The 23,861-nt window shown below is 34.3% G+C and overlaps 2 protein-coding genes across 5 annotated transcripts; both read right to left on the bottom strand.

Annotated features, from left to right (window-relative positions):
* Positions 1 to 1,858: 1,858 nt before the first annotated feature.
* LOC132274288 (uncharacterized) lies at positions 1,859 to 6,055 on the bottom strand. Of its 2 annotated transcripts, XM_059775536.1 has the most exons (5): positions 5,678 to 6,055; positions 3,757 to 4,717; positions 2,824 to 3,633; positions 2,587 to 2,705; positions 1,859 to 2,487 (listed from the first exon to the last, which is right to left on the bottom strand). In XM_059775536.1, the coding sequence occupies exons 2-5, from the start codon at positions 4,700 to 4,702 to the stop codon at positions 2,026 to 2,028; spliced, it is 2,337 nt and encodes a 778-aa protein (XP_059631519.1). In that variant the 5' UTR covers positions 4,703 to 4,717; positions 5,678 to 6,055; the 3' UTR covers positions 1,859 to 2,025. The 2 variants fall into 2 exon arrangements, with proteins under 2 accessions (XP_059631519.1, XP_059631520.1); XM_059775537.1 differs by lacking the exon at positions 5,678 to 6,055 and having other exon boundaries at positions 3,757 to 5,344.
* Positions 6,056 to 11,784: 5,729 nt separating this feature from the next.
* On the bottom strand, positions 11,785 to 23,577 carry LOC132274286 (S-adenosylmethionine carrier 1, chloroplastic/mitochondrial-like). 3 transcript variants are annotated; one of them, XM_059775534.1, is made up of 15 exons: positions 23,513 to 23,577; positions 23,182 to 23,219; positions 22,656 to 22,702; positions 21,942 to 22,049; positions 20,411 to 20,497; positions 18,196 to 18,268; positions 16,781 to 16,871; positions 16,145 to 16,198; positions 15,958 to 16,053; positions 15,650 to 15,739; positions 14,814 to 14,865; positions 13,277 to 13,338; positions 13,088 to 13,168; positions 12,522 to 12,586; positions 11,785 to 12,352 (listed from the first exon to the last, which is right to left on the bottom strand). In XM_059775534.1, exons 2-15 carry the CDS (start codon positions 23,196 to 23,198, stop codon positions 12,325 to 12,327), a joined length of 951 nt encoding a protein of 316 aa, XP_059631517.1. In that variant the 5' UTR covers positions 23,199 to 23,219; positions 23,513 to 23,577; the 3' UTR covers positions 11,785 to 12,324. The 3 variants fall into 3 exon arrangements, with proteins under 3 accessions (XP_059631517.1, XP_059631516.1, XP_059631518.1); XM_059775533.1 differs by lacking the exon at positions 12,522 to 12,586; XM_059775535.1 differs by lacking the exons at positions 12,522 to 12,586; positions 22,656 to 22,702 and having other exon boundaries at positions 23,513 to 23,560.
* Between the last annotated feature and the right edge of the window lie 284 nt (positions 23,578 to 23,861).

Here is a 23,861-nt window from a genome sequence, read left to right as displayed (position 1 = left end):
CTTAACAATAATCACTTTTTACAAAATAGTTCTCCCTCTCTCTCACTCAAAATACATGTTTATGTTGATATTTGTGACTATCAACGTGGACAACTATTTTGAGAGTGAGTACCAAAATGATCAACTTTTCTTTTCAATACTCCATGCAAGTACTCAGTTCTAAAAAGATTTTCTTTAAGATTTGATTTTTTTTTTTTTTTTTTTTTTTTTGCACCACAGACCATATTAAAATATTGGTTGCTTTTAAGTAAGATTAAGAACAAGTAAAAATAAGTTAATTTTATTTATTATTAGGGTAAAATGCAAAAAACTCCTCCTGAACTTTACTCTCTCACCCTAAAAACCCCCCTGAACTATTTTTTCTACAATAAACCTCCTGAACTATCAATTTTTTGCAAAAAGTACCCAATGATGAAGTTCCGTTTGATTTCTCTGGCCAATTGGGCGCGTGATGCACACATGCCAGAAATATATCTTTAAAATGACAAAGCTACCCTTATACTATTAAATGTATAAAATTAAAATTGAAAAATAAAAAAAATTCCTAAATTAAAACCAAACTCTATCTGAATTTCACCACCGCCCCTCAGCCACATTTTCTCTCCCAATATCGCCGTCGCGACCTCGTCACCACTGTGAACCTGCTGTTGCCGCTACCGCCACCGCTGCGAACTTGCCTGCAGCGCGCATCTCTATCTCCGGTGTCGTGCTCTCACCTTAAATCTCGACCAAGACACCGTTGCTTCAGCTATGGTTGGAATATCACCAAGTAGCAGTCAAGTACGAAGTTGATGGCGATGGCGATAACTGTGAGAATATTGTGATGGTGTTTCGACGACGACAAGACCCACCGACGTGACGTCTGTTGCAGCGGGAAGTTTTATTTATAATATGGGTTTGGCCATTAGTTGAGAATTTTACAATTGGGCTTGGTGAGTTTGTTACTGTCGAAACGGCCTGTTGAGGAGTCAACGAAGATGGGAATTTTGCAATTGGGTTTGGTGAGTCTGTTAGTTCGGAATTGGATTGGAAGATGAGAGTAGAAGGGAAGATGAGTGAATACGAAAGAAGAGGCGACAATGCCGGGGAAGAAGATGATGTTGGGGTGGGAGGGGGTTTACCTAGCACCGACGATTTGACTCTTCTTTCCCTGAAATTGATACCCCAAAGCCATCTCTTTAATCATTCCATCTTGACAACCACCTTCGTTCCGTCACAACTTTCACTGAAAAGTGAACCCAATTTTTGGTGGAGAGGCTTAGTTTGACACGGTGGTGAAGAACAGAGCAATAATATGTATTTTATATGTAATACATATATATCTAATATATACAATATACTATATAGCAATGAGGGCTTGATGGCTTATGCAATTGATGGATGTTGAAGGCTTGGCTGGTGAGAACTTATGCATATACATAGTTCAATACAAGAGTGATGTATATATTGTACAAGAGTGATGCGTGTGTATATATATATATATACAAAGACGAGGATGCAAATTTACCCAGAGAGGAATTGGATTTTTGTTCTTCTTATTCTTTTTATTTCACTAAATATTTGGATCTTTTTTAATATCAAAATACAATCCCATTTATAATGATAGATGATTCAACCATTGAGGGTTTCAAATTGCAGAGCATCCCATTATCTCATAGTTGTTAAAGGCTCAAGGCACACAAAAGCGCAAATGCCTCCTGGAGCCTGAGGCGCAAGGCGCAAGGCGAGGCGCGCGCCCGACTGAAGCAAGGCGCACGTTGGAAAAAAAAAAAAACAAAACTCACCCAATAAGTATTAAAGATGCAATAATATATACAAAGATATAAAAGTCAACTAAATGAATTATTTAAGTTAAATATTCAACATAAAGATGCCAAAACTAATTAAATCAAGTACTTGAGTTCAAAACAGTGAATAATCAAACATATTAACATAAAGATGCGAAAGTCAACTAAGGAGAAGTATAAAATAAAACTAAAACAAACATAAACATCATTTCTTCCTAAGAAGACAACACCAATGAATCTAAATATCATCCTCGTCATCAATAAGCATAACATCATTTTGATCGTCACTAAATGATTCATAATTCTCAGGATCCTCTTCTATCTCATCTGAATCATCCTCATCCTCATCCTCATCCACAAGTCGAACTGAAGAACTTCCTGCTCCCTTTGTTGGTAACCGTGAACTAGAACTAGATTTTGATCTAGTAGACCGTTGCGGCCTGCTAGCCTCTCCAATACCAGCAAAATTAGCAACATCACCCCATGTCAAGGAATCATCTTCATAGACTAGATCATGTTCTACATCAGAATCATCCATCCTCCCCGTTAACCACTCGTTGCTCTCATCAATGTCATCGAGTAAAATGGGATCAAGAGTGTCACGCATATTATATCGACGCTTCAATGCTCTATTATATTTGATGAACACTAAATCATTCAAAGTTGTTTGAGCGAGCCTATTTCTTTTCTTGTTATGAAGCTGCAATAAATTCAACCTTAACTAATAAGTATAAAAAATTAAAATTTTAACTTTCAACAATTAAATTACAAACCTAGTTAGTAGATAGTATATACTTACATGCTCAAACACGCTCCAATTTCGTTCACAACCAGAAGAACTGCAAGTAAGGCTTAAAACCTTTATAGCAAACTTTTGGAGAAGTTTTGTTGACTTGCCATAAGCTTCCCACCAATTAGCTATTAAAAAAAATTAATAATGATGTTTAGCAACTTTAGCTTCATCTTTCTATCGACTCTATTGTCAAAATAATTTTAACACTTAGCTATACTAACTTAATATACTTTACCACTTTACCTGGTCCTCGTGTATTTCTCTGTCTAATAGCAAAGGGATTACCAAAGAGGCCCTCAGCTTTAGAATATAAGGACAGCTCCTCAGTAATTTTGTCTTGGTCTTTGATATCTGGGATTAACCTTGCAATGCATGCATACAAACCCTTTGCAATCTCTTCATCTTCTTCAATTTTCGGATTTGAATAAAAGTATTCTGGGTTCAAATAATAACCTGCTGCATGCAAAGGGCGATGAAGTTGAACATTCCACCTCTTATCAATTATTTCAAAGATATCCTTGTATTTGTCTTCTACTTCCCCAAATGATTTTGCAATGGCTTCTTTAGCCCTATCCATAGCCGCATAAATGTATCCCATGGGAGGCTTTTTCTCGCCATCAACTAATCTCAAAACCGGAATAAGAGGACCGGAAACCTTAAGGCTAAAGACAATGTTGTTCCAAAAGGAAGGCATCAAAACATAAGAAGCAACTCTTTTACCAGCTTCCTCTTTCGCCCATTTACTACGATTCCATTCTTCTGAAGTAAACATCTTTCTCAAGTTATTCTTTTGCTTGTGAATACTTGATAATGTGATGAAACATGTAGCAAATCGAGTCTTAGCGGGCCTAAGCAACTCCTTTTTAGAAGTAAAGTTCCTCATAATGTTCAACAACTTTGGACGCATATAGATATAACTATTCAACTCCACCGCCCTCTGCATTGTTCTGGAGATGGACGGTATTTTCCCAATGTCTTCTAACATCAAGTCTAAGCAATGAGCAGCACATGGTGTCCAATACAAATGTGGGTGTTCTTTCTCTAACATCCTCCCTATTTGAAACCAAACGGAAAAAAGAAAAAATGATATAAATTATATATTAATCAAAAAAGATTTAAATTATATATGTAAAGAATTTACATACTCTTGAAGTTATAAACATTGAACATTCTTACCGGCAGACTTATTGCTTGATTCACTATCTGTGACGACTTGAACGACATTTGCTACTCCAATGCGGTTCACAAATTTATTAAGTAAGTCAAACATCTTTGCACCATCCTTTGAAAAAGAAGAAGTATCTATCGATTCAATAAACATGGTTCCCCTTGGACTATTTACTAGGAAATTAAGCAATGTTCTCCCTCTCTTGTCTATCCACCCATCTGCCATTAATGAGCATCCAAATTTTGACCACTCCTCTCTGTGGTCATTCATCAAAGCATTGGTATTATCCAATTCCTTCCTAAGCAAAGGAACTCTCACCTCGTGATAACTAGGTGGTTTCATGCCGGGACCATATTGTCCAATAGCTTCAACAACCTCGGCAAAGCTATCATACTTAACAGCATTGAATGCAATTCCTGCATCATACATCCACCTTGCAAAAGCAGCACACACTCTTCCTCTCAACTCTTTCTTGCATGCATCATTAATGGTTGTCTGTTTTCCCCCCTCCTTTCTTTTTTGTACCACAATTTCTGGTCTGGGAATGAAATATAAATCAATCGGTCCTTTTTGCTTTTGCATCTTTGAGGAATTGACACTAGCACTGCCACTACCCGCACTAGCTACCCTTTTTCCCCGATTGTTAGCTTCCATAACATCATCCTCATCCTCTCCATCAAGAAAATTAATTTCATCACTAGGTAATAAATTCATTTGCTCTTTTTCTTCCTTTTTCTTACTCATGTACTCTTTGATTTCTTCTCTAACACTAGATGGGCATCTTGTGCATGCACTCACATTTCTATACCCTCCAGCTATGTGTTGCTTAGCCCGATAAATACCTCCTTTTGTAACTTTTGCACAAAAGTTACAAGTGACGGCATTTGTATCTTTCGGATTCTCCAAATGTGAGTAATTCCATGCCGGATCCTTTCTTGAACCATCACTAGGCATCTTTTAAAGTACAAACTACAATCAAATTCAAGATAACAAAATAATAACATGATTAGCATCATGTAATCAGTGTCTACAACAACTCTGACAAAAAAAAAAAAATTACAGAGCTTCAAAGAATCAAAGGCATATATGGACACTGCATGATAAATTCTATATGAGATTTATCAACTATATGAGATGTAATATATATGCATATATGGACTGCATGATACCATATAGGCATATACCAACTGATATGTATACTACAATTTATTCCAGCAGCACAGAATTGTAAAGTTGTAAACTACAATTTATTCCAGCTCAGAATTGTAAAGTTGTGAACTACAATTTATTCTAGCAGCAGAGAATTGTAAAGTTGTAAACTACAATTTATTCCAGCACAAAATTGTAAAGTTGTAAACTACAATTTATTCCAGCAACTCAGATTATAAAAAAATAAAAAACAAAAATAAAAGAAGAGGTTGAAGAGCAGAAGGCTAGAAGCAGAGAGAGCCGAGAAGAAGAATAGAAAGAAAAAAAAAAATTTTAAAAAAGGTCAGAGAGAGCCGAGAAGAAGAATAGAAAGAAAAAAAAAATTAAAAAAAAAAATAAGAAAAAAAAATTAGAGAGAGGGTGAGAGCCGAGAGAAGAAGAATAGAGGGCAAAAATAAAAAAATAAAAAAAATAAAAAAAATAAAAAAAAAAAAGGAAAGGAAAAATAAAAATAAAAAGAGCCGAGAAGAAAAAAAAAAAAAAAGAAAAAAAAGAAAAAAGAGCCGAGACTCGGCTCAAAGAAAAGAAATAAAATAAAATAAAAAAATAAAAAAGCAAGACTCTAGACTTCTAGAGTCTAGGAGAGCCGAGAGAAGAGACGAGAGAAGAGAACTGAAGAAAAGAAGAAGAAGAAAAAAAAAAAAGAAAAAAGAAAAAAAAAAAAACAGAGGAGAAGAAGAAGTAAGAAGGAGAGAAGAAGAAGCAAGGAGAAGAACTTACAGGCGCTTTGCAGATCCGGGCTTCGCAGACAGCAGATCCGATCATCCGACGAGCTTCCGGCTTGTACTTCTCTCTCTCTTCTCTGTCTCTTACTCTCTTCTTCCCTTTTCCTTCTGCTTTTTGCTTCCGGCTTTTTTTTTTTTTTTTTTGACAACTGATAAAAGCTTAAAGTAACTGTGACATATCTGAGATTCTGAATATATCACGTGGCTCTGTTACAATTCACAAGACTTGCAATCAAAATAATCAAAAAAAAATCAAAAAAAAAAACTTTTCAAACAGGCGCGCCTGTAGCCCTGCGCCTAAGCCCCAAAAGCGCACGCCTATTACAAGGCCCTCGCCCTAAGCCTTTCAAGGCGCCAAGGTGGCGCCTGGAGGCGCCTGGCGCCTCAGGCGCGCGCCTTCGGCACCTTTAACAACTATGCATTATCTTATTCTATTGAAGATAGAAAGAGGAAAATGGGTTTTAAATGGGTTAACCTATTCATAGCTCCGAAGAACGAGTGGCGACCGGCGATGGTGATGGCGATGGCAATGGATTGTCTTCACCTTCCTACTTTAAATGGCGATGGATTTTTATTTGGGGTTAGGGTTGAACTGGTAGATTGGGTTTCAAATTGGTGTTCTGAGGAAGTTTAGGTTTAGGAAATTGGGAAGCCGATAGGATTCCGGCGAAACTCCTCATCGTCGCTCCGCTGTTGCCTACTGGTGTGCTGTGATTGTTCCCGGAAGAGCGCAAAATAGGTGGTCGTTGCACTGGTCGTGTTTGGTTGTACAAAAATGAGGGGAGGGGGGGGAGGGTTGATAAGATAATGTGTTGTACAATTCTAATTGGTTCTTGAGATTTTGCCTGACACATCAGCAACACAAATTTGTTAAGTACTAAAACAGTGTCGTTTCACCCGAGGGTATATTCGTAATTTTCTATTTCCGGTACCAGAGATCTCATCATTGTCCTCAACTGCAACTTTTTAATAGTTCAGGGGGACACTTGTTAAATCAAGGGGGTTTGTGCAATTGCCTGATAGTTCAGGGAGATTTTGTGCACTTTACCCTTATTATTATTATTATTTTATCTTGACATGTAAAATATTCACGCATTCACTTTATCACTGTAATAAGTTCATGATTCGCAGTATTGGTCGTGGTCGTGGTATTCGTCGCAGTTATAATATAATAGACTCGGACAAAGTCAGTATAAACTGGCCGGTACGAATCGCGTATCGGACTTTAAAAAAATGTCGCGTATCGAACGATACAGCAGACCATACAACTTGAACCCCAATCTTTTACTTTGAAAAGTGAGTAAGTACCAATCATTGGTGTCTCTATTTTTCCATAGATAAATACTTGATCAGGTACACCCACAAAACTGGACTAATTCTCTCTCTCTCTTTCATTTTTAAATTTTTGTATAACAAACTTGTTATCATATTGGCACTTTTTCTTTTTAAAATTCTTAACATATACATATAAGATCAGCAGTGACAAAATCTTATGCAATTAAACATAGATCTGTATATGCCATTCTAAAAATACAGTTGCTTTCTATCAGCTTTAACCTTTAAAAAAGAAAATTACCTTTTAGCCAAGTAGTATAAATAATAATAATAATAATAATTCTTAGAAAGAATGCAAGGGAAAATATAATTTTATGGAGCTAATATCATATTTGTTTATGTAAATAAACCCTTGCGCACAAATAAATGGTTCACAGAGTGTCCAAGTTTAAAATGGACCATTGATTGCAACATGACTCAACCCCAGGTGGTCCATGAAATTTGGGACGAAGGTATGCTTTTGTGTACCTTTCCCACTTTTATTTTGATACTGACCAAAACCCAATCCACCATCAAGATTCCACGAATTACATAACAAAAAGTCATGAAATATAACAAAAAGTCATGAAATAAAAATTAGAAATATATATATATATATATATATATCTCCAATTCGAGAAAGTGAAGTTTGTTGAAATAAAACCTTCCTAATTTTATTTAATTTTTTCATTGCATTTATAAAGAAATGATAGAGAATTCAAGTATTGTCACAAAAGTGATTTCGATTATCAAAAAAAATAAAAAATCAAAAAATGTGAAACATGCTTTGAAGGCAACCTAAGCAGCAAGAGTAATTAACATAAACATGTGCTAATTATAATAATATCCTCACCCTTTTTTTTTTAGTGATTAGCAATTTTTTGAAAGGAAAAAAAAAAAATTATTTAGAAGTGCTAAAATTTCACTTATTTATAATATGGTACATGACATAAAATTATATGCAAGGTAACTCTTGACCAATATTGATTGAACATTAGCTATGGTACAATATTTGTCTTTGTAAGTTAAATTTTGGGCCTACAAGTTGTTTTGGTTATCTTTTTTTGTAAAAATAATTGTTTTGTCAATGCAATAAAGAAGTAGCACAAATGGATAGTCATTGCAGTAGGAGATCTAATTATAGTTTTATTATGTTTGTTATGTTATTTGAGGTTGAGAAAACTCGGGATAAAGAGTGATTAGTGATTATAATTAAATTACTTTTTTTTTTGGCTCCAATAAGATTTTAATCATTAAATGTTTTACCTTTTGTCTAAATCCAATGGATAGAAATCGAAGGTATCGTAGTTAAGGACGGATCTAAAAAAGTATGTGAGAAGGGGCGATCTTTAACATAAAATGTTGAGGAGGGTAATACAAATAAAAAAACCATTTTTGCTTATAAAAATTATTTACTTTCAGTTGGTCAGAGACTCAGAATTCTGAGTATTTCTTTAAAATTCAACCAATATTTTATTGTGCAAATAATTGGACTCCAACAAATACTCTGGTAGAGATATCAGGGGAAATTTTCATGACTTTAAATCAATAAAATATAAATAATCTGCTGCCAAGCTCTCTTATAAACATGACAATGCATTATCCACTATTCATTAGGTGTTTTTCATGACTTTTAATCTTTAATATTATTTTGCACCAATAATTGCTTTCAAACTCAAATGATTGAAATTATTTTATAAATGTTTTCTTCTATGTTCAAAGTAAGGATAGATGGTGGATAGCTTGGTTTAAGGTTAAAGAAGCATGGTTCATCGTATTAGTCGGTTCGTAATCATTTTTTAAGGGTCCGATACTGTTACATACATTCATAAACTGAGCAGTTCAATTGATTTTTTCTGAGTCCGGTACACTGCGATCGCGCTAAAAACATCTACCGAAAGTTAGAGAGGTTTTGGTGGCAAATATGGACTTTCAGATAGGTAATGGGAGACCAAACAAACTTTTTTTAGACCCTTGGTGGTGGAAGGAGCAAATTTTAATTCAGGCATTTGGTCATAGAGTGGTGAGGAAATTTTGGGTCACAAAAATGGCTTTTTTTAGTGATCGATCTGATTCTGAATGAATGTTGGACTAGACCTGCTTGGCTTGATCAAGAGGAAACATGGCGGTGTGAGTTTTAAGGCCTTTTTGGAAGGACTGTAGGAGAAGTCAGAAAGTGAAATTGGCGTAGCAGAAGGTAAGGGTTACTATGATATGAATTACTATGCTGTACATAGATTTATAAATAAGAAACTCACAGCATAAAGAAACTGCTCAAAAATATAAAAAAAATTCTCCAAAAATTCTGTAAAAAATAAGGTAAGAAACCTAATTGCTGAAAACTCAAAATTGGAAAAACATAATTCTCGAGCCCTATACTTTGAATTTGAACGAAAAGCATCCTACCTCAGTAGTTATGAATTTTGTCAGTTCTGGTTAGATTAGGGTCTTTTAGGATCAAAACGGATTCGTCAAAATTATATCAAAAAAACTGTGTCAATCCACCCATTTAATATTTTAACGATCCGGGCTCCAAAATCATCAGTAATATGTTCTACATCTGGGACGGATAGAGTATTTTCAAACAATTTATTATTATCATATTCAAACAGACTTATTAATTCAAATCTTTATCATTGCATTTATGGATCCAATGAAAGTAAGTGGATGCCGCAGAGAGTGTGACATATATAACATCTTTAAAATTCAATATTCAAATGATCACGTATATTCAAATGGGATGCGTGCCTCTCAAATGGTGTTTGTACCTGTTATGAATCTTACGTTGATACTTAAATTTTGGTGGTTGCTTATGTCAATATATATATGAAGTGAGAACGCTAGCAACTTTATTATGTGCTTGAGTATTGCTTTTACTATGTAGCTCATCAATTCAAATCTTAATTTGTAGTGGTTGCTTAAAATTGTTTTTGCCTCTTTTGTCATTATGGTGATAGATAAAGAAAAAGGAAAAACAAATTTAGAATAAAATAAATTTAAAACTCTAAAAGAAAGATGATTGAGAAAATGAGAAAATGACATAAAAATTAAACATTTTTTCATTTTTTTTTAAACATTTTTTTTGGAGAATAACCCGTTAAGTAGTAAGTTTATCTATAAAATTGATTCAAAAAATCACAGAAATCAGTTATAGCAATGGTAGGTAATGGTAGAAGGTACAATTCACACGAAAATAAAAATCTCGTACAACATAACTAATTTCCCTCAATTATTCTTATTTTTGTAAAAATATTAACTATTACAAGTTAAATATACACCCCACCCGTTCTGCCTCACCCAGAACTTGTCAATATTGAAACTTGGTGTTTAGGTATAGCACACCCACCTATATTTATATAGTCTTGATGTCTAATCTCTCTTTCTATATTTAACTTTTTTGTGTTCTAAAATATTTCCTCACCCTACGTATATCTAAAATCACTTCAATATCTTAAAATCTTACAACACTCTCCAACACTCCACAATCTTCTAAAAAATTTTAGAAATTCACTGTAGTCTTCTATTGTTCAATTTCAAGTCTTTAGCTATCAAACATGTGAGAGATGTGTGAGTCTCTTGTTCGACCATCTCTTCTATTGTCTCTCAGGTGTGAATCATGTCTTAACGATGATTATTTTCTTACTTTTTCGAATTAATTTGTGATATTCTAATCACAAAATACAAAGCAAACATCAACAACGTTAAAAAAAAAAAAATTCACAAGATATTAATATATTTTTTTATCAGTGTTCAACAACAACTAATAGATTCTTTAATAACTTCTGTTATATATTCGAGTTTGTAAATCATTTAAGAATTTAAAGTGGCTAGTGAATTTGAAAAAAAAAAAAAAAAAATGGGTCCATCTTCCTTGTTTTTCAGACTGTATAATGCTTGGTCTAGCTAAATTTGATTAATTCTTCATCTTTAGTCATCGTACTATCTTTTTATTGCATGCACATTCTTTTACAACATTTCTAAATATATTTAAGCTCATTTGTGGAGCTTTAATTCACTTTTTATGCCTGGCATGTGGTAATATTTCTTTCTAGAATCTACGTCCTTGTTTTTCTAGATTCTTTCTAGAATCTAGGTCGGTGAATCTGTTACACGTATGGAAATAATAGTATTTCTTTTTAGAATTTACTTCCTTATTTTTCTAGATTCTCTGGTCGGTGAATCTGTTACACGTATAGAAATAGTTGTGAGATGTAACTTTATAATTGATAAATTTTGGTGTTAAAATTAATCCGATTAAATTGTAATTTTAAAATTTATTCTTTGTCTCAATACCGAAGCGGTATCAAATAATTGGACAAAGTGCAAGCATAGGATTGAAGAGCACATCATAATAGTCAAGGTATATGACGATGAAACTTTGTACTTCATTTTTTGTTAAAAAAAAACTTTAAAAAAATTGAGTTATCTATTATGTCTGCGAAAAATGGCAAGGTGGCATGTGATGCATTATTTCATGAAATTTGTTTCGGTCAAAAATGGACGGGTCCATTTATTCCTCCTCTTTTTTATTAGATTTTAAGGAGATGTTTTTGCACTAAGAAAGCAAACCCTGATAATATATTTGAGTAATTAACTAATCACAATGTTGAAAGCCAGAGAACTACGAATTACTATCATAAAATTGGACCCTTTTAGTACCCTGGCATTACCTAGTCCTCCATTAACAGAAAAGACTACAGTCCCACTGTTTGTATTCGTTTCTGGCATCAATTAAATTAAATCAAAGGGCAAATTTGTAATATGATGCCAACATAGTGATCCATATGATTCCAACAAAGCAATCATAGAAAATGTCATCAATAGTACAAAGACTTCTCAATTTTAACAGAATGTGTTGCTTGAAGCACCGGTGGGGCAACAAATAGGGTAATGAATCCATTAGTTGGATACAATAAGAAAAATAAAGGATGGTGCTTCAAAAGTAGGGCTCGTGCTGGAGGAAAAAACCGACATGAAGCACCCATTCTTTTTAACTGCAACGAATACCTAAAACCTTAGGTTTCAATAGATTATGAGGTTGTCATTCAAAACGGCATGTAACAAAGGAGTAAAACGTAGAAGGGTAGATATAAAGCTCCTATTTTCCTCCTGTGATAGATTGCAAGCAGGGAGGGACATAGAAAAACAAATTTGAAGACTACTGCTGAAATCGAGGGTAGGTAGAGGAAAACGAATTCGAACATAAAATCATCTAAATATGATTTTAATTCAACTTGACAGAATTTGAGTTCCGAGGCACAGGACTTCTCTGGCCAAGCACCTGCTTTGTCCTTTCAAGAACACCAAAGAAAATTGAACCTCCAATACCTATCCACAGGACTCTCGGCCCCATTCCCTGCAGTACAATAGCCAAAAACAATTAAATTAGAATGCTAATTTTCTAGAGGTCCCGAATCTATTTTCCAATTTGATTTTTCTTGATTAACTGTTACAAATTCTCTCAATTTTTAGTTTCAAGTTGATGGCCATATTGGGCCACAACTTGTTACTTCGCAGTGTGTAACCTTAAGAAGCTATATTGTTCCGATTCCAATTCCGATTCCGACAAGCACCAAGCACCAAGCACCATCTTCATGCAAAACCGGAAAAAAAAAAAAAAATGCAGAATCACAGGAATCTGTTTGCAAGTTACAGATTGATAGTACGAGTATGCTACCTGCATTACACTACATGTATCAATATTTAGGAGGTAGAAAAAATAAGGGGCGTGTAGCTTGCTATCATGTCAAAATTTAAAGACTATCTTTCCAGAAAATTTGTTCAATTTCTTGTAATCTAACCAAATTACTAAAACTGCGAGGCAAAGCAAGAACATGGTAACATCAACATGATTTTGAAGAACTGATACAAGTCACATAACCATGTAAGTCAATTCCTATTCAAATATGACCGTCATTGTCCGTAAGTTAGAAATGCTATCTATCTTAACAAAATCAGGACATTTTTCTTAATAGTTTCCCATGCTATCATGTAAATTGAAAAGAGCAACGAGAGAAAAGAACACAAAGAATGATTACTGTACTTTGAATTGCATCTTATGGGATAAAAGGCGTAGCGTGGAAGAGCATACCTTTAGAAGAGCAGGAGTCCCTTCTTCTCTAATGATAGTCCTAACACAATCAAATATACCTTTGTACTGGTTTGCTGACCCCTGCAAAGGTTGAAAAGATGAAATGAAGAAGGAATTTGCATTACTCCCCCTTCTATGAAAAAGATTAAGACAGAAAGAAAAGTAAGAAAAAAGATCCATTATCTGTACCTGAACCATTAATCTAGTTTTTATGACATCAAGAGGAGTTGTTATAGCTCCAGTGATTGCACCTGAAAATATACAAGATTTGATTTTAAGAGATCCTCAACAAGTAGGGCACTAAATTGAAGCACGTTTTACATTAGTAAGAGTCAGTAACATACATGGTTGTCAAAGTTACGATTTGAATCAGAGGATCATACGATCCTACCTGTTTGATTTTTATTTATTTTTCCTCTCTTCTTAAAATTTGTTGGGCCTTCAGCTTATTGTTATATGGTTTTATGGACTTGTTCGGCTATTTTAGGTATAAGGCCCACCATTTTAAGCTCACTTGCTACTTTAAAAAAAATAAAAAATAAAAAAACAGAAACTTGAGTGCTCTTTCGGTTCTTCCCTTTGTTCGGTTTTTCCCCTAACTAATCTATGTTTAAGCCCTACAGTAGAATCAATATCAGTTTTTGTTCTTTTTATGAATAAAAAAACAGAACTTCAAATGCATCAATTTTTGTTCTTTTACTCAATAAGAAACAGAGTTCTGTGTCTTTGTAATTTGAAATTTTCAATTATTGTATGTTAATTGCTTTGCTGGGCTGTTATTACAATGATGTTGAAGTGTTTGAATACAAATGTTGGTGTGAAAGCTCTACCTCTTGAGCTACTTCTCTTATATATGTGTATGAACTCATCCCTAGATGGTGGTACTTCTATATGTTTTTTTCCCCTTTTTTTTTTTTTTTTTTTTTTTCTGTCTTTGTAATTTGAAATTTTGAATTATTGTATGTTAATTGCTTTGCTGGGCTGTTATTATAATGATGTTGAAGTGTTTGAATACAAATGTTGGTGTGATAGCTCTACCTCTTGAGCTACTTCTCTTATATATGTGTATGAACTCATCCCTAGATAGTGGTACTTCAATATGTTTTTTTCCTTTTTTTTTTTTTTTTTTTGCTTATTATCTATTTATTTTAGAGATAATCTTATTTATTAAGTTAGTTTCTGTTGTTATTCTACTAGTCTTATAGGATCTTACAATCCTCGATCCGATCCTACGATCCCAATCCCACTGACCCCCCTATCAACATAAGATCCTGATCTTGACAACCTTGGTAACATATATTCCGTAAGTATGAAATAAAAAAATATCATTGGTTACATTAAATACAACAGAATTAGGAAAGAAGGAGTGTTACTACTGTTGATTGGGGCGAGAAATAATTGTAATTTAATATAGGTTGAAGACCATTATTAGGAACAACGCAATCTTATATATGTTCCCCATCTGAGAATTGAAGTATTGTTTTGTCGCTACTCTCATGACCAAAACATGAGCAGGTGTTTTCCAACCCATCCCCAGCATGACACTAGCAATAACAATGACTACAGTAACATTCAGCACTAAATTCTCAAGGGAAAAAAATAATTCTGAAACATATACAGACTATATCCCACGGTAAATTCTGAAAGGAGTGAAGAATTGTAATTGAAACAATCCCCATTCCCCCGAAATATTAAAAATTGAAAGTCTTTTAGGATGTATAATTACCTGCAAAAGCACCAATCATAGCAGTCTCAGAATCATTGAGATCCCTTCGTGCCTGCAGAGAGAAAAATGCAATTATTTCTTCATAATTCCTTGCATATAATATCTAACAAAGTACAACAGATGTAAGGACTTTCTTTTATTTTATCCTGACATGAGTATTCCTTATTTGGTCATCCATCAAGCGATAAAATTAAGGCCTTTCCACTCGCTGGCCTTGCAATTCCTATGCCAATTTTATGATTTCCAGTTGTGACATTGGCCAAAACACTTGAATACAGAGGCCGATGACTTAGCACAAATGAAATCGTGAACTTCTACACTGACCTAGTAACAAAGTTACCAGCAATCATGCATAGTGGCTCAAATGCAGTGTAAGACCATTACATAGTGTTGGTCCCACCATCACAGGTTGTTGATGGGGTGGACCGAAAATAGAATTAACCCTTGCATGTAAAATTCACAAAGTAGTTGCTAACAAATCTAACTTAGCAGCACAAGCTTTTACCATTACACCAAGCACTTGTCCCTTGCCTAGTGACCCCTTGCAGTCTATAAAAATAAAGAATAAAAGAAGTCACAGAAATTTCTTCCAAGCATCACTCAGTGGCCTCTTGGCTAAAGAACTTCACGCCTTCAAGGCAATGATCTTTCTCCTTTGTATGATGGTTGGGCTTTGGTATCATACATAGACTAATTTGGATTATTGTAGTGGGTCCTTCAAACTCTCTCTTATAGCAGTTGTAACCCTGTAATTTGCCCCTTCTCCCAAGGAAGGAAATCGATCAAGTGTGCTTTTTGCATGTATAAAAATCAAATATAGGCAAAAGTAAGCTCACCGCTAGCTTATACCCCATCCGGAGTTGTTCATATAAGCAAAACTGGATAGCATCAAAAGGCAAATCTCGCAGTAAAAAGGAGCCATATCCCTACAAAATCAAAAGAGAAAGGAGCCATGCCATGAATACTGACTTCCAGAAAGCTCATCAAGAAAGTAATAAATTAATAATACTTCTCCTCCAGAAAGCAACACCAAAGCTAATTTCCAAAACAAGAAATCTTTGCACTCCTCTGGGAGGACACAAGACTATATTACGGTACCTGGAAGTTGAAACTTGAAAACTCAGTAAAGGTAAACATCACATACCGCATAAAGGCCTTTGAAACCCTCCTTGGCAACAATGAGGCGGACAGCATGTGGGGCCGAAGAAAATTCTGCAGTCTGCATCCTTTGCTTAACAACCTGAGAAGTGTTGAAAACAAAAAAAGTGAGTCCTGAGAAGCAACGTCAGAAGGTGGGGTGGTGGCGGGGGGGCCACAAAGAAGTAAACTACCTCCGTTGGTACACGAACAATAGAAGAAGCAGCCCCTCCAACAGCACCTGCAGTCTAAATGAAGGTAAGAAAGCTTTAAAAAATAACAAATAAAGCCTCTAGCAAACTACATTGGAAGTTTTGAGAGAAAAGAGGACTCGTAATAAGATAGAAAAGTTCATAGTCAATTTGTCACCCTGGAGAGAAAATTGAAGCAACTATAAAATCAAGTCAGTAAATAACAGAAGAACTCACGAAGAACAGTTAATATGGTTTCCTTAATTTTTCGAGGCTGCTGAAAGCATTTACCTTATCTAGATTTAAGGCTTCTAAGCTGAGCAAGTACTAAAGAAACAATGAAGGCGTGAACTTTTAAATCCGTTCCTGTTGTCATAATTTTCCAACTTACTTTCATCAAGTCGCATCCTATGAGTATCCCTAAGTAAAGGTGATAATGACATGATGAAAAAGGGAATCAAAAAATTCAAAAAAATAGCACAGTAAAAACGATTTATCAAATTCCGCAAGGGATTTAAAGTGGTATTAAGAAAATCCAAACCTGGATTGTAATAATGCAGTTCAAATTAAGAACTCGAGTACAAATGTACAATTAAAACGAATATTGTCACTTCATATCAGCTTGGTGAAGAAACTTACCAAATGAGCCAAGGCACTTAAGTTTTCAGGGAAGCTCTTCAGCAATTTCTGCTTTGTGGGTTCATATACACCAACAAATATGGCCGATGCACTGTGAATAATAAGAAAGTTCATCAACAACATGTCTTCTAATTAAACAAATTAGAGGATTTATATGAAGTAGAAATATAAAGAATTGTAAGGGGCTCAACGAAAGATAAAGAGAGGTGGATGCCTCTGAGGGAACCCAGTTTTTTTTTTTTGCCAGGTGACTACTAATCTATATAAGACCACCTTATTTGGTTTCATAATAAAATCAATCTGTGCAGCAAAATTATATAGCCTCGTGCACTTCCTTGTCCCTGAAGGACCTTCTCTGCCATGCGACTACTAGTTTATATAGACTACTGTCCTCTCTAAACTTCGAATTCAAATTTTTCAAAATTTTAATATTACCTTATGCCCATTTTTTTTACCCTTTTCTTTCAGAGGTTGTCACACAACATGCCTTGCTTGGGTACTGTGACTACCTTTCTGCATTGTCCTGTATCAGGCTGGTCTGATTTTATGTCTCACTGACTGCAATTATAGAAGCTGAACCTGCTATGTGCATCTTTTCTAATGTTGATACAATATCTGCTCTTTGTGCTGTTTCGTTAGTTGATGGCATATTTAAGATTACTTGATTTTAAACTGGGGAATATGCCTGCCTTAGCTTTTGTATATTCCTCTGAATTAAATTTTCATATACACACCAAAAAGAAAATGTCTAACAGGAAGCCCGATCACTTTTTCATGTTGTTAGGTTTGCTAGTAGGCGTATATTAACCACCAAGACAGTTGAGGGAAACGAAAGGATGTGATTGGTAAAAAAATGGTCCTGGATATTTAAGATATTGCCAAGAACAATATGGTCTTAATTGCATTCCCATATCTCATCCTGAAAGGCAGTGAGCACAAGGATTTTTAGTGTTTTAATCTATGTTACAAGTTGATTCAATTGGGAAGCCTCTATGCACAAGACCAAGACACTCTTCTGCATCCTTGCTAAATAGCTTCTAATATAAGGATGTTCTCTGTCAGCAGCTCTCCCTTCACATTCCATTGTTATGGGTCAAAAAAGAGAACCCAGATAATTAAAAGAAGTATTGGCATTCCCCGGAATTAATAAAGTTTCTGAGATAGTCAAACTCATCCATGGCAGTGTCAAACTCGTCCATTGCAGTGGGAATGTAAGACTTTGTTGAGTTCAGTTTATCTGGCATCGTAGAGTCTATTGAGCTTTGAACCCAAACTTAGGAATCATAATGAAATATACATGAAAAAGTAAATCACACATAAATAATTTATATAATGCACAACCTGCAATCATACTAATAGCTCATATATTAATTCCCGACATATGAAAAGAAATATCTGCGATGAAGAGAACTTACGGTAAGACCCCAGCAAGATTTCCAGCCAATCCAGAATAGAGACCCTTCAATATAATTTTCCCCCCACCACGAACTGCCTAACGTGGAATTAAGGACATTAATCACAATAATTCTATGAAACCAAAAGGAAATCATGAGTTCTTGAATTTAGAAGAAAACTTATTCTAGTAAATATCACACAAACACATCAATTATAAGAATCATTATGTGAGTAATATGAGAAGAATAGGATTAAAATGTATATAGAGTAACTTATTATAGACTTGATCCAACATCCCATCTCATTCTCTTGACTCCTCAATAGTCCTCATAGAAGCTAAGACCATTCAGGTGATAGCTCAATTCTTCATCTAGCCATATATGTCAAACTTAATATAATAGAGGAAGTCTTCTCTCGTTGGTGTTATGTACTTCATCCAAAATGTGAAAACATATTATGAAATGAACGACTGTGAAAAGTCTTTTACACACTCTGATTATCCAATTGATGATGAACAGCACCACAAACTATTATAATAAAGCCTCATACAATTGATTTTTTAGTGGCCTTTGGTTATGGAAAGACTTGCAGTCAAGGTTCTTATAAGAATCAAAAAGGCTGTAGGCATGAGGGATGGTTAGGGAGTTGAAATTACATATAAAAATAAAAAATAAAATAAAATAAAAAATTTGGTGGTGACGGTCTCGGAAGTGTTTGGTTGCTAGAAATTTAAGAAAAAGCATGCAACAATTTCTAGGCAGCAACATCTTTTAGGCTATCAAGTGTTAGGAGAAGGCTTATATCGTAGCAAATAATTTAGGTTACAAAGGTATGGCTTTAGGATAGAAATTCAAAGAAATTGGTGGTTGTTTTCGAACTGCAAACCGTAATTTGTGACCAGTGACTACGGTCTGATTGGCTTTTGGGTGGGTGAGTGATTGATTGGTAAGAGGGAAAGGTTGAGGCTTGTCAATTAGATTTTTTTGGTTGGAGAAGGTGCTGGTTACAGATTAACTCAGTGACTATATAAAGGAAAACAATGAGAAAGTAGTAGAACAAGCAGTATAAGAAGTTGGGTAACCATGCACATTAACTACAGGTTAAATCACATTTCACAATTCCCAAAAGTGTTTCAAATCCTTCTGAAAATTCCCTAAAATGCTTTACCATGTAGGCTGCTAAACTACGATTTCTGACTTGAAAATTAGAAATTAAAGACTTCGATCAATAAAACCGATCAGGCCCAACTAATGACTGTATAAAACAAGACCCAAAAACATGACCTCAAATATGACTGATGGACGTTTACTACAGCCCATGTCAGACAGATTTGAAATTGCCAAAATACCCCTGGCCCCTAAAATGTAAGAAAAAATAAATGAACATAAACCAAAAACAAATTAAACTAAAGAAAGCATAAGAAAAAAATCAACACGAGTTAAAACTTGACTCTAAAGTGGGCCTGCCCTTGAAATTGAACCTATATTCAGAAAGGCCCTGTTCTTTAAATTTGATCTTCCATGAACTTATTGTAGATTGCATCACTTTAGCAGCAATAATAATGATGTTCATAGAACTAGGAGAAAATATTAAATACCCCGGGGTCATCCAAGCCATTGGATGTGGTGGGGCCCACCACCGCATCCATGATCCAACGGCTCCCACTAGCCCGGGTACCATACCTCCGGGGTATTTAATACTTTCTCTAGAACTAGGACCAAACTCTGCAACAATATGATTCAGAATCTAGCTGCCACTACTATTTAGAATTTGATGAAAATGCAAATTAAATTTAACAGTCACAAGAAAACTCTGTATATCACAATAAATGTGATTGATTTTATCATAAACAAGTTCAGTTCGTAAATGATTCTAGAAGTACGCAGAGAGCAAGGTCCAGCAAGAGTCACTATTACAGAAAGTATCAAGAGAATAAGGTTGACCAATAGGACACCCTTGCAAGGCACAAGTGATGCCTGGGCAAGACAGGGGAACTCACAGGAGCCAAATCAAGAAAGTGAACAGCCGAAGAGCCTTTAAACAACAATAGCTTCAGAAGTGTAACTAGCGAGAAGTGGACAAGTAAAATCACAATTACAAAAGTAGGGAAAACTCTGTATATCACAATAAATGTGATTGACTTTATCATAAACAAATTCAGTTCGTAAATGATTTTAGAGAACTTTGGAATTGGCAAGCGAGAGCAATAAATAGACAATACTAATATTCAGTAACCTGATTGAAGTCGAGTTTTTATCGTATCGATTGGATATAAAGCTGCTTCGACAACAACACCAGCAGCACCTCCGGCTACAGCACCCTCTGCAAACCCACAACAAAAGATTTAGAAACAGAGGATGTTAAACGGCTTAAAATTCTGCTTTACCTAGTAGTTTACATTGAATTTGTCAAGAAGTAAAAAGTAAAAATATATGGTTCCAAATATGCTTGAGCTCATGCATGCATGCACATGTTCACAAGAAAGAGGCTGATTGAGTTTATCTGGGATATATTTAAATTTGAATGTGTAATCATACGATGGCATACTCTATGTAATTAGTAATCATAATAGTTGCATTGGTAAGAAACTAAGTTTAGGTGGGTCATTATTGCAGTGGCACTGTAGCAACTATTATAGCAGTCTCAGAAGCTCACACTCTTCTAAAAAGGAGCCATGTCCATGTCATCCACATGCAGATACTAACACTTTTCAGAAACTCTCAAACACATGTTCAATACACCTTTGACGTGTCCACTAGTTAAAAATAGAGAAGATTTAGTTTCAGATACATAAGTGATGTTTTCAGGACACTTACCAATAGGGATAATAAACCTTAGACATTAGATATAATTTTGTTTTAGCATGGAAGAAAATTATAATAGTTCAAAAATAATAAAAACATAAAATTGGAGGTTTATATAACATTATAAAACTTGCTGGTCCTTGAACTCCAAACCTCTCTAAACTGAAATCTCCCATTTCTTTTCCTATCATATAATATACAGAGGTCATAGATTATAGTTATCAACTATTCGACTCACTAGCATTGTTAAATGCACTTCAGATGATACGAAATCCAGTCACTTTTCCACCCAATTTATATTTCTTAGTAAAAAACATTAGACATAACATAATTAAAATAAGTTGACCTACAAGGAGTTAAAGATATTTTTATAAGATTCCTTTATATTTAGAGCTCCAACTTTATCCTCCATTACACATTTTTTGTTAAGTTTTTTATTGTTGTTCTTTTCTAGACCTTTGCCTGCAAATGTGTAACACACTAACACACATACAGTAGCCTCACCATTTATAATAAAGAATGAAATCTAGAAAAGGAAAAATAAAAAGCATTCCATTTAACATTTAATTACTAAAATAATGCTCTGGAATTAATTTTTTTTAAAAATAATAATAATGCTCTGAAATTGACAAACTATAACTCAATCAAAGTTTATACTTAATCCAATTCAACAAATTATCGTCAATTCCCTAAGCCAAGTTGTCGCAATGAAGATTAACTATATGTTTATTTGCTCAAACTGGATGAGAATTGTCTTCTGTGCAAATAAAACTCACACCCTTCATTTATAAGAGCACAATGTATTCCGTTGTTTGGATGTAATTTATATATTGCATCATAAAATTTTCGCATAGAATTTGATCCACAGAACAGGCCAAGTTCACCATCAAATCACTTGATTATTAGAGTCTAATGCCTGCTTCTATCTTGATTCTGTCTTCAACAATAATAATACAACTTACCAAATAAAACACGTAAAAAATCGAAAGGCTTTTCATCTCGGGCACTGGCCGATGCAAGAATCTTGTTTGGCTCGTCTTCAGAACTATACATTTTATACCTCAAAGACTCTGTAAAACACACCAATGTTCAAAACGAACAATAGCAAAATGAAATTTTTTGAGAAAATAAATAATGTTGCACCAGCATCAACAGAGATGATTAAATAAAAAATAAGTTTCTTATCAAGGGAAATAAATTAATAACAAAAGATGATATGCACTTAACTGAAAATTGCAATAATAGTATCAAAGGACGACATGCCAATCACAACTTTTAAAATGACTTAACTCTCAAGTAAGACTAATTATGTTTCTGTAATTTACAGGCAGATGCAGATCATCAATCAAGTAATACTCCCGTTAAAACTTCACAAAACTTCACTATTCCTTTCCAAATCAGATTCTATGATCACTCATCCTGATAGATGCAAATCATGTGTGCACTTCATAATTATGTAAAAGTATAAAGTCACAACATTTTCCAAGCTTTTAGTGAATAACATATCCAATATGTATCATTTACACTTTACCCCTTCAAGGATATCTGATATATTCAAAAGACATGGAGATGATTAGCGTGGCACATGAACACGGGTGATGCATACAATAGGAAAGGACGATTGGTCTGTGTAGAAAATAAGAGACAGAGGTCAGAATGAAGTGATAAGAAAATACCAATGGGCCAGTGGCCTAGCGGTATCAGCGGCGTGTGTGAGTACCAACTGGGAACAAAAAAAAAAAAAAAAAAAAAAAAAAAAAAAAAAAAGTGATAAGAAATGGTTTTTAAAAATTAAATCAAATAGGATTAGCAGCTTATGATTGAAAAAATAAAATTCATGTGACTGAGCATGTTCATACGGGATAAAGGCAAAGATGATGATATAAGATATGCATCTACAACAGCATATTGGACATGCACTAGCCTTCGAAAAAACATAGGAAACTTTTAGTTAATTTGTACCTATGCAACCCAAATTGTACTAATGTGGGTTCTCTACTTAAATAAAAAATAATAAAAATAAATAAAAATAAAAAGATCTCCAAAACTTTTCGTTAATCAAGTATAGAGATTTACTAAATAATTAGAGTTGCAATATTCCAATTAAAATTACTAATTAATAAAAAGCAATCATAAGCACACTCAATTCAATAAACAAACAAATTTCTATCAACATTAAGTTGTAAAATAACAGAAAATTACCAGGTGGAACTGTGCATTCATCAACAATGTTGTTTCAGCTGCAAAAAATTAGTTGAAGAAATTAGAAACTAAACTTGGATAACCCAAAAAGAAAAAAAACTCGTTAAATTCAATCAACTTCCTTACCATCGAATTATTGATACATCGAATACATTAGAATCTATAACCATGTGTGAATTGATCTGATGAAATAACATTGCGATTCTATACATTTTTAATTATTACATTCTGTAGTCAAATCTAGGATTTCTTAGCAACTTAAAACCCTAATTCACGACATTAAGACGGAGAATATATGTATATGTATAGACGGAGAAAGAGAGTACGGTACCTCTGGGTCCGGGCACAGCCTTGAAGTTGGTTTCTCGCTGTGTGCGTAGAAATCTCTACTTTGTGTTAGCTCACGAGAACGACAACTTTTAATAGGGTTTTAGAGTGTTTTAAGTAAAATTACCAGACCACCCTTCGTGTGTTAATGATGCCAAATTTGCCAATTGTCATGTTTCAAATCAGGGGCAAATTTGGAATGTTAATGATAGAATGGTTTTGTACTTTAAATTTCATCATTTAAAAAAAAAAAAAAATTAATGAGAATTTTATGTTGGTGATATTTTATTTTGGGGTGACAAATTACGACACGACTCGCCAATACTATTCGAACAAGATAAGCAGGTTTTTGT

The sequence above is a fragment of the Cornus florida genome, unplaced genomic scaffold (genome assembly GCF_030987335.1).
Source record: "Cornus florida cultivar Cherokee Brave unplaced genomic scaffold, ASM3098733v1 CherokeeBrave_3.0.0_Hap2_Chr09, whole genome shotgun sequence".
Lineage (NCBI taxonomy): Eukaryota > Viridiplantae > Streptophyta > Magnoliopsida > Cornales > Cornaceae > Cornus > Cornus florida.
This window is presented reverse-complemented; position numbering and strand designations above follow the sequence as displayed.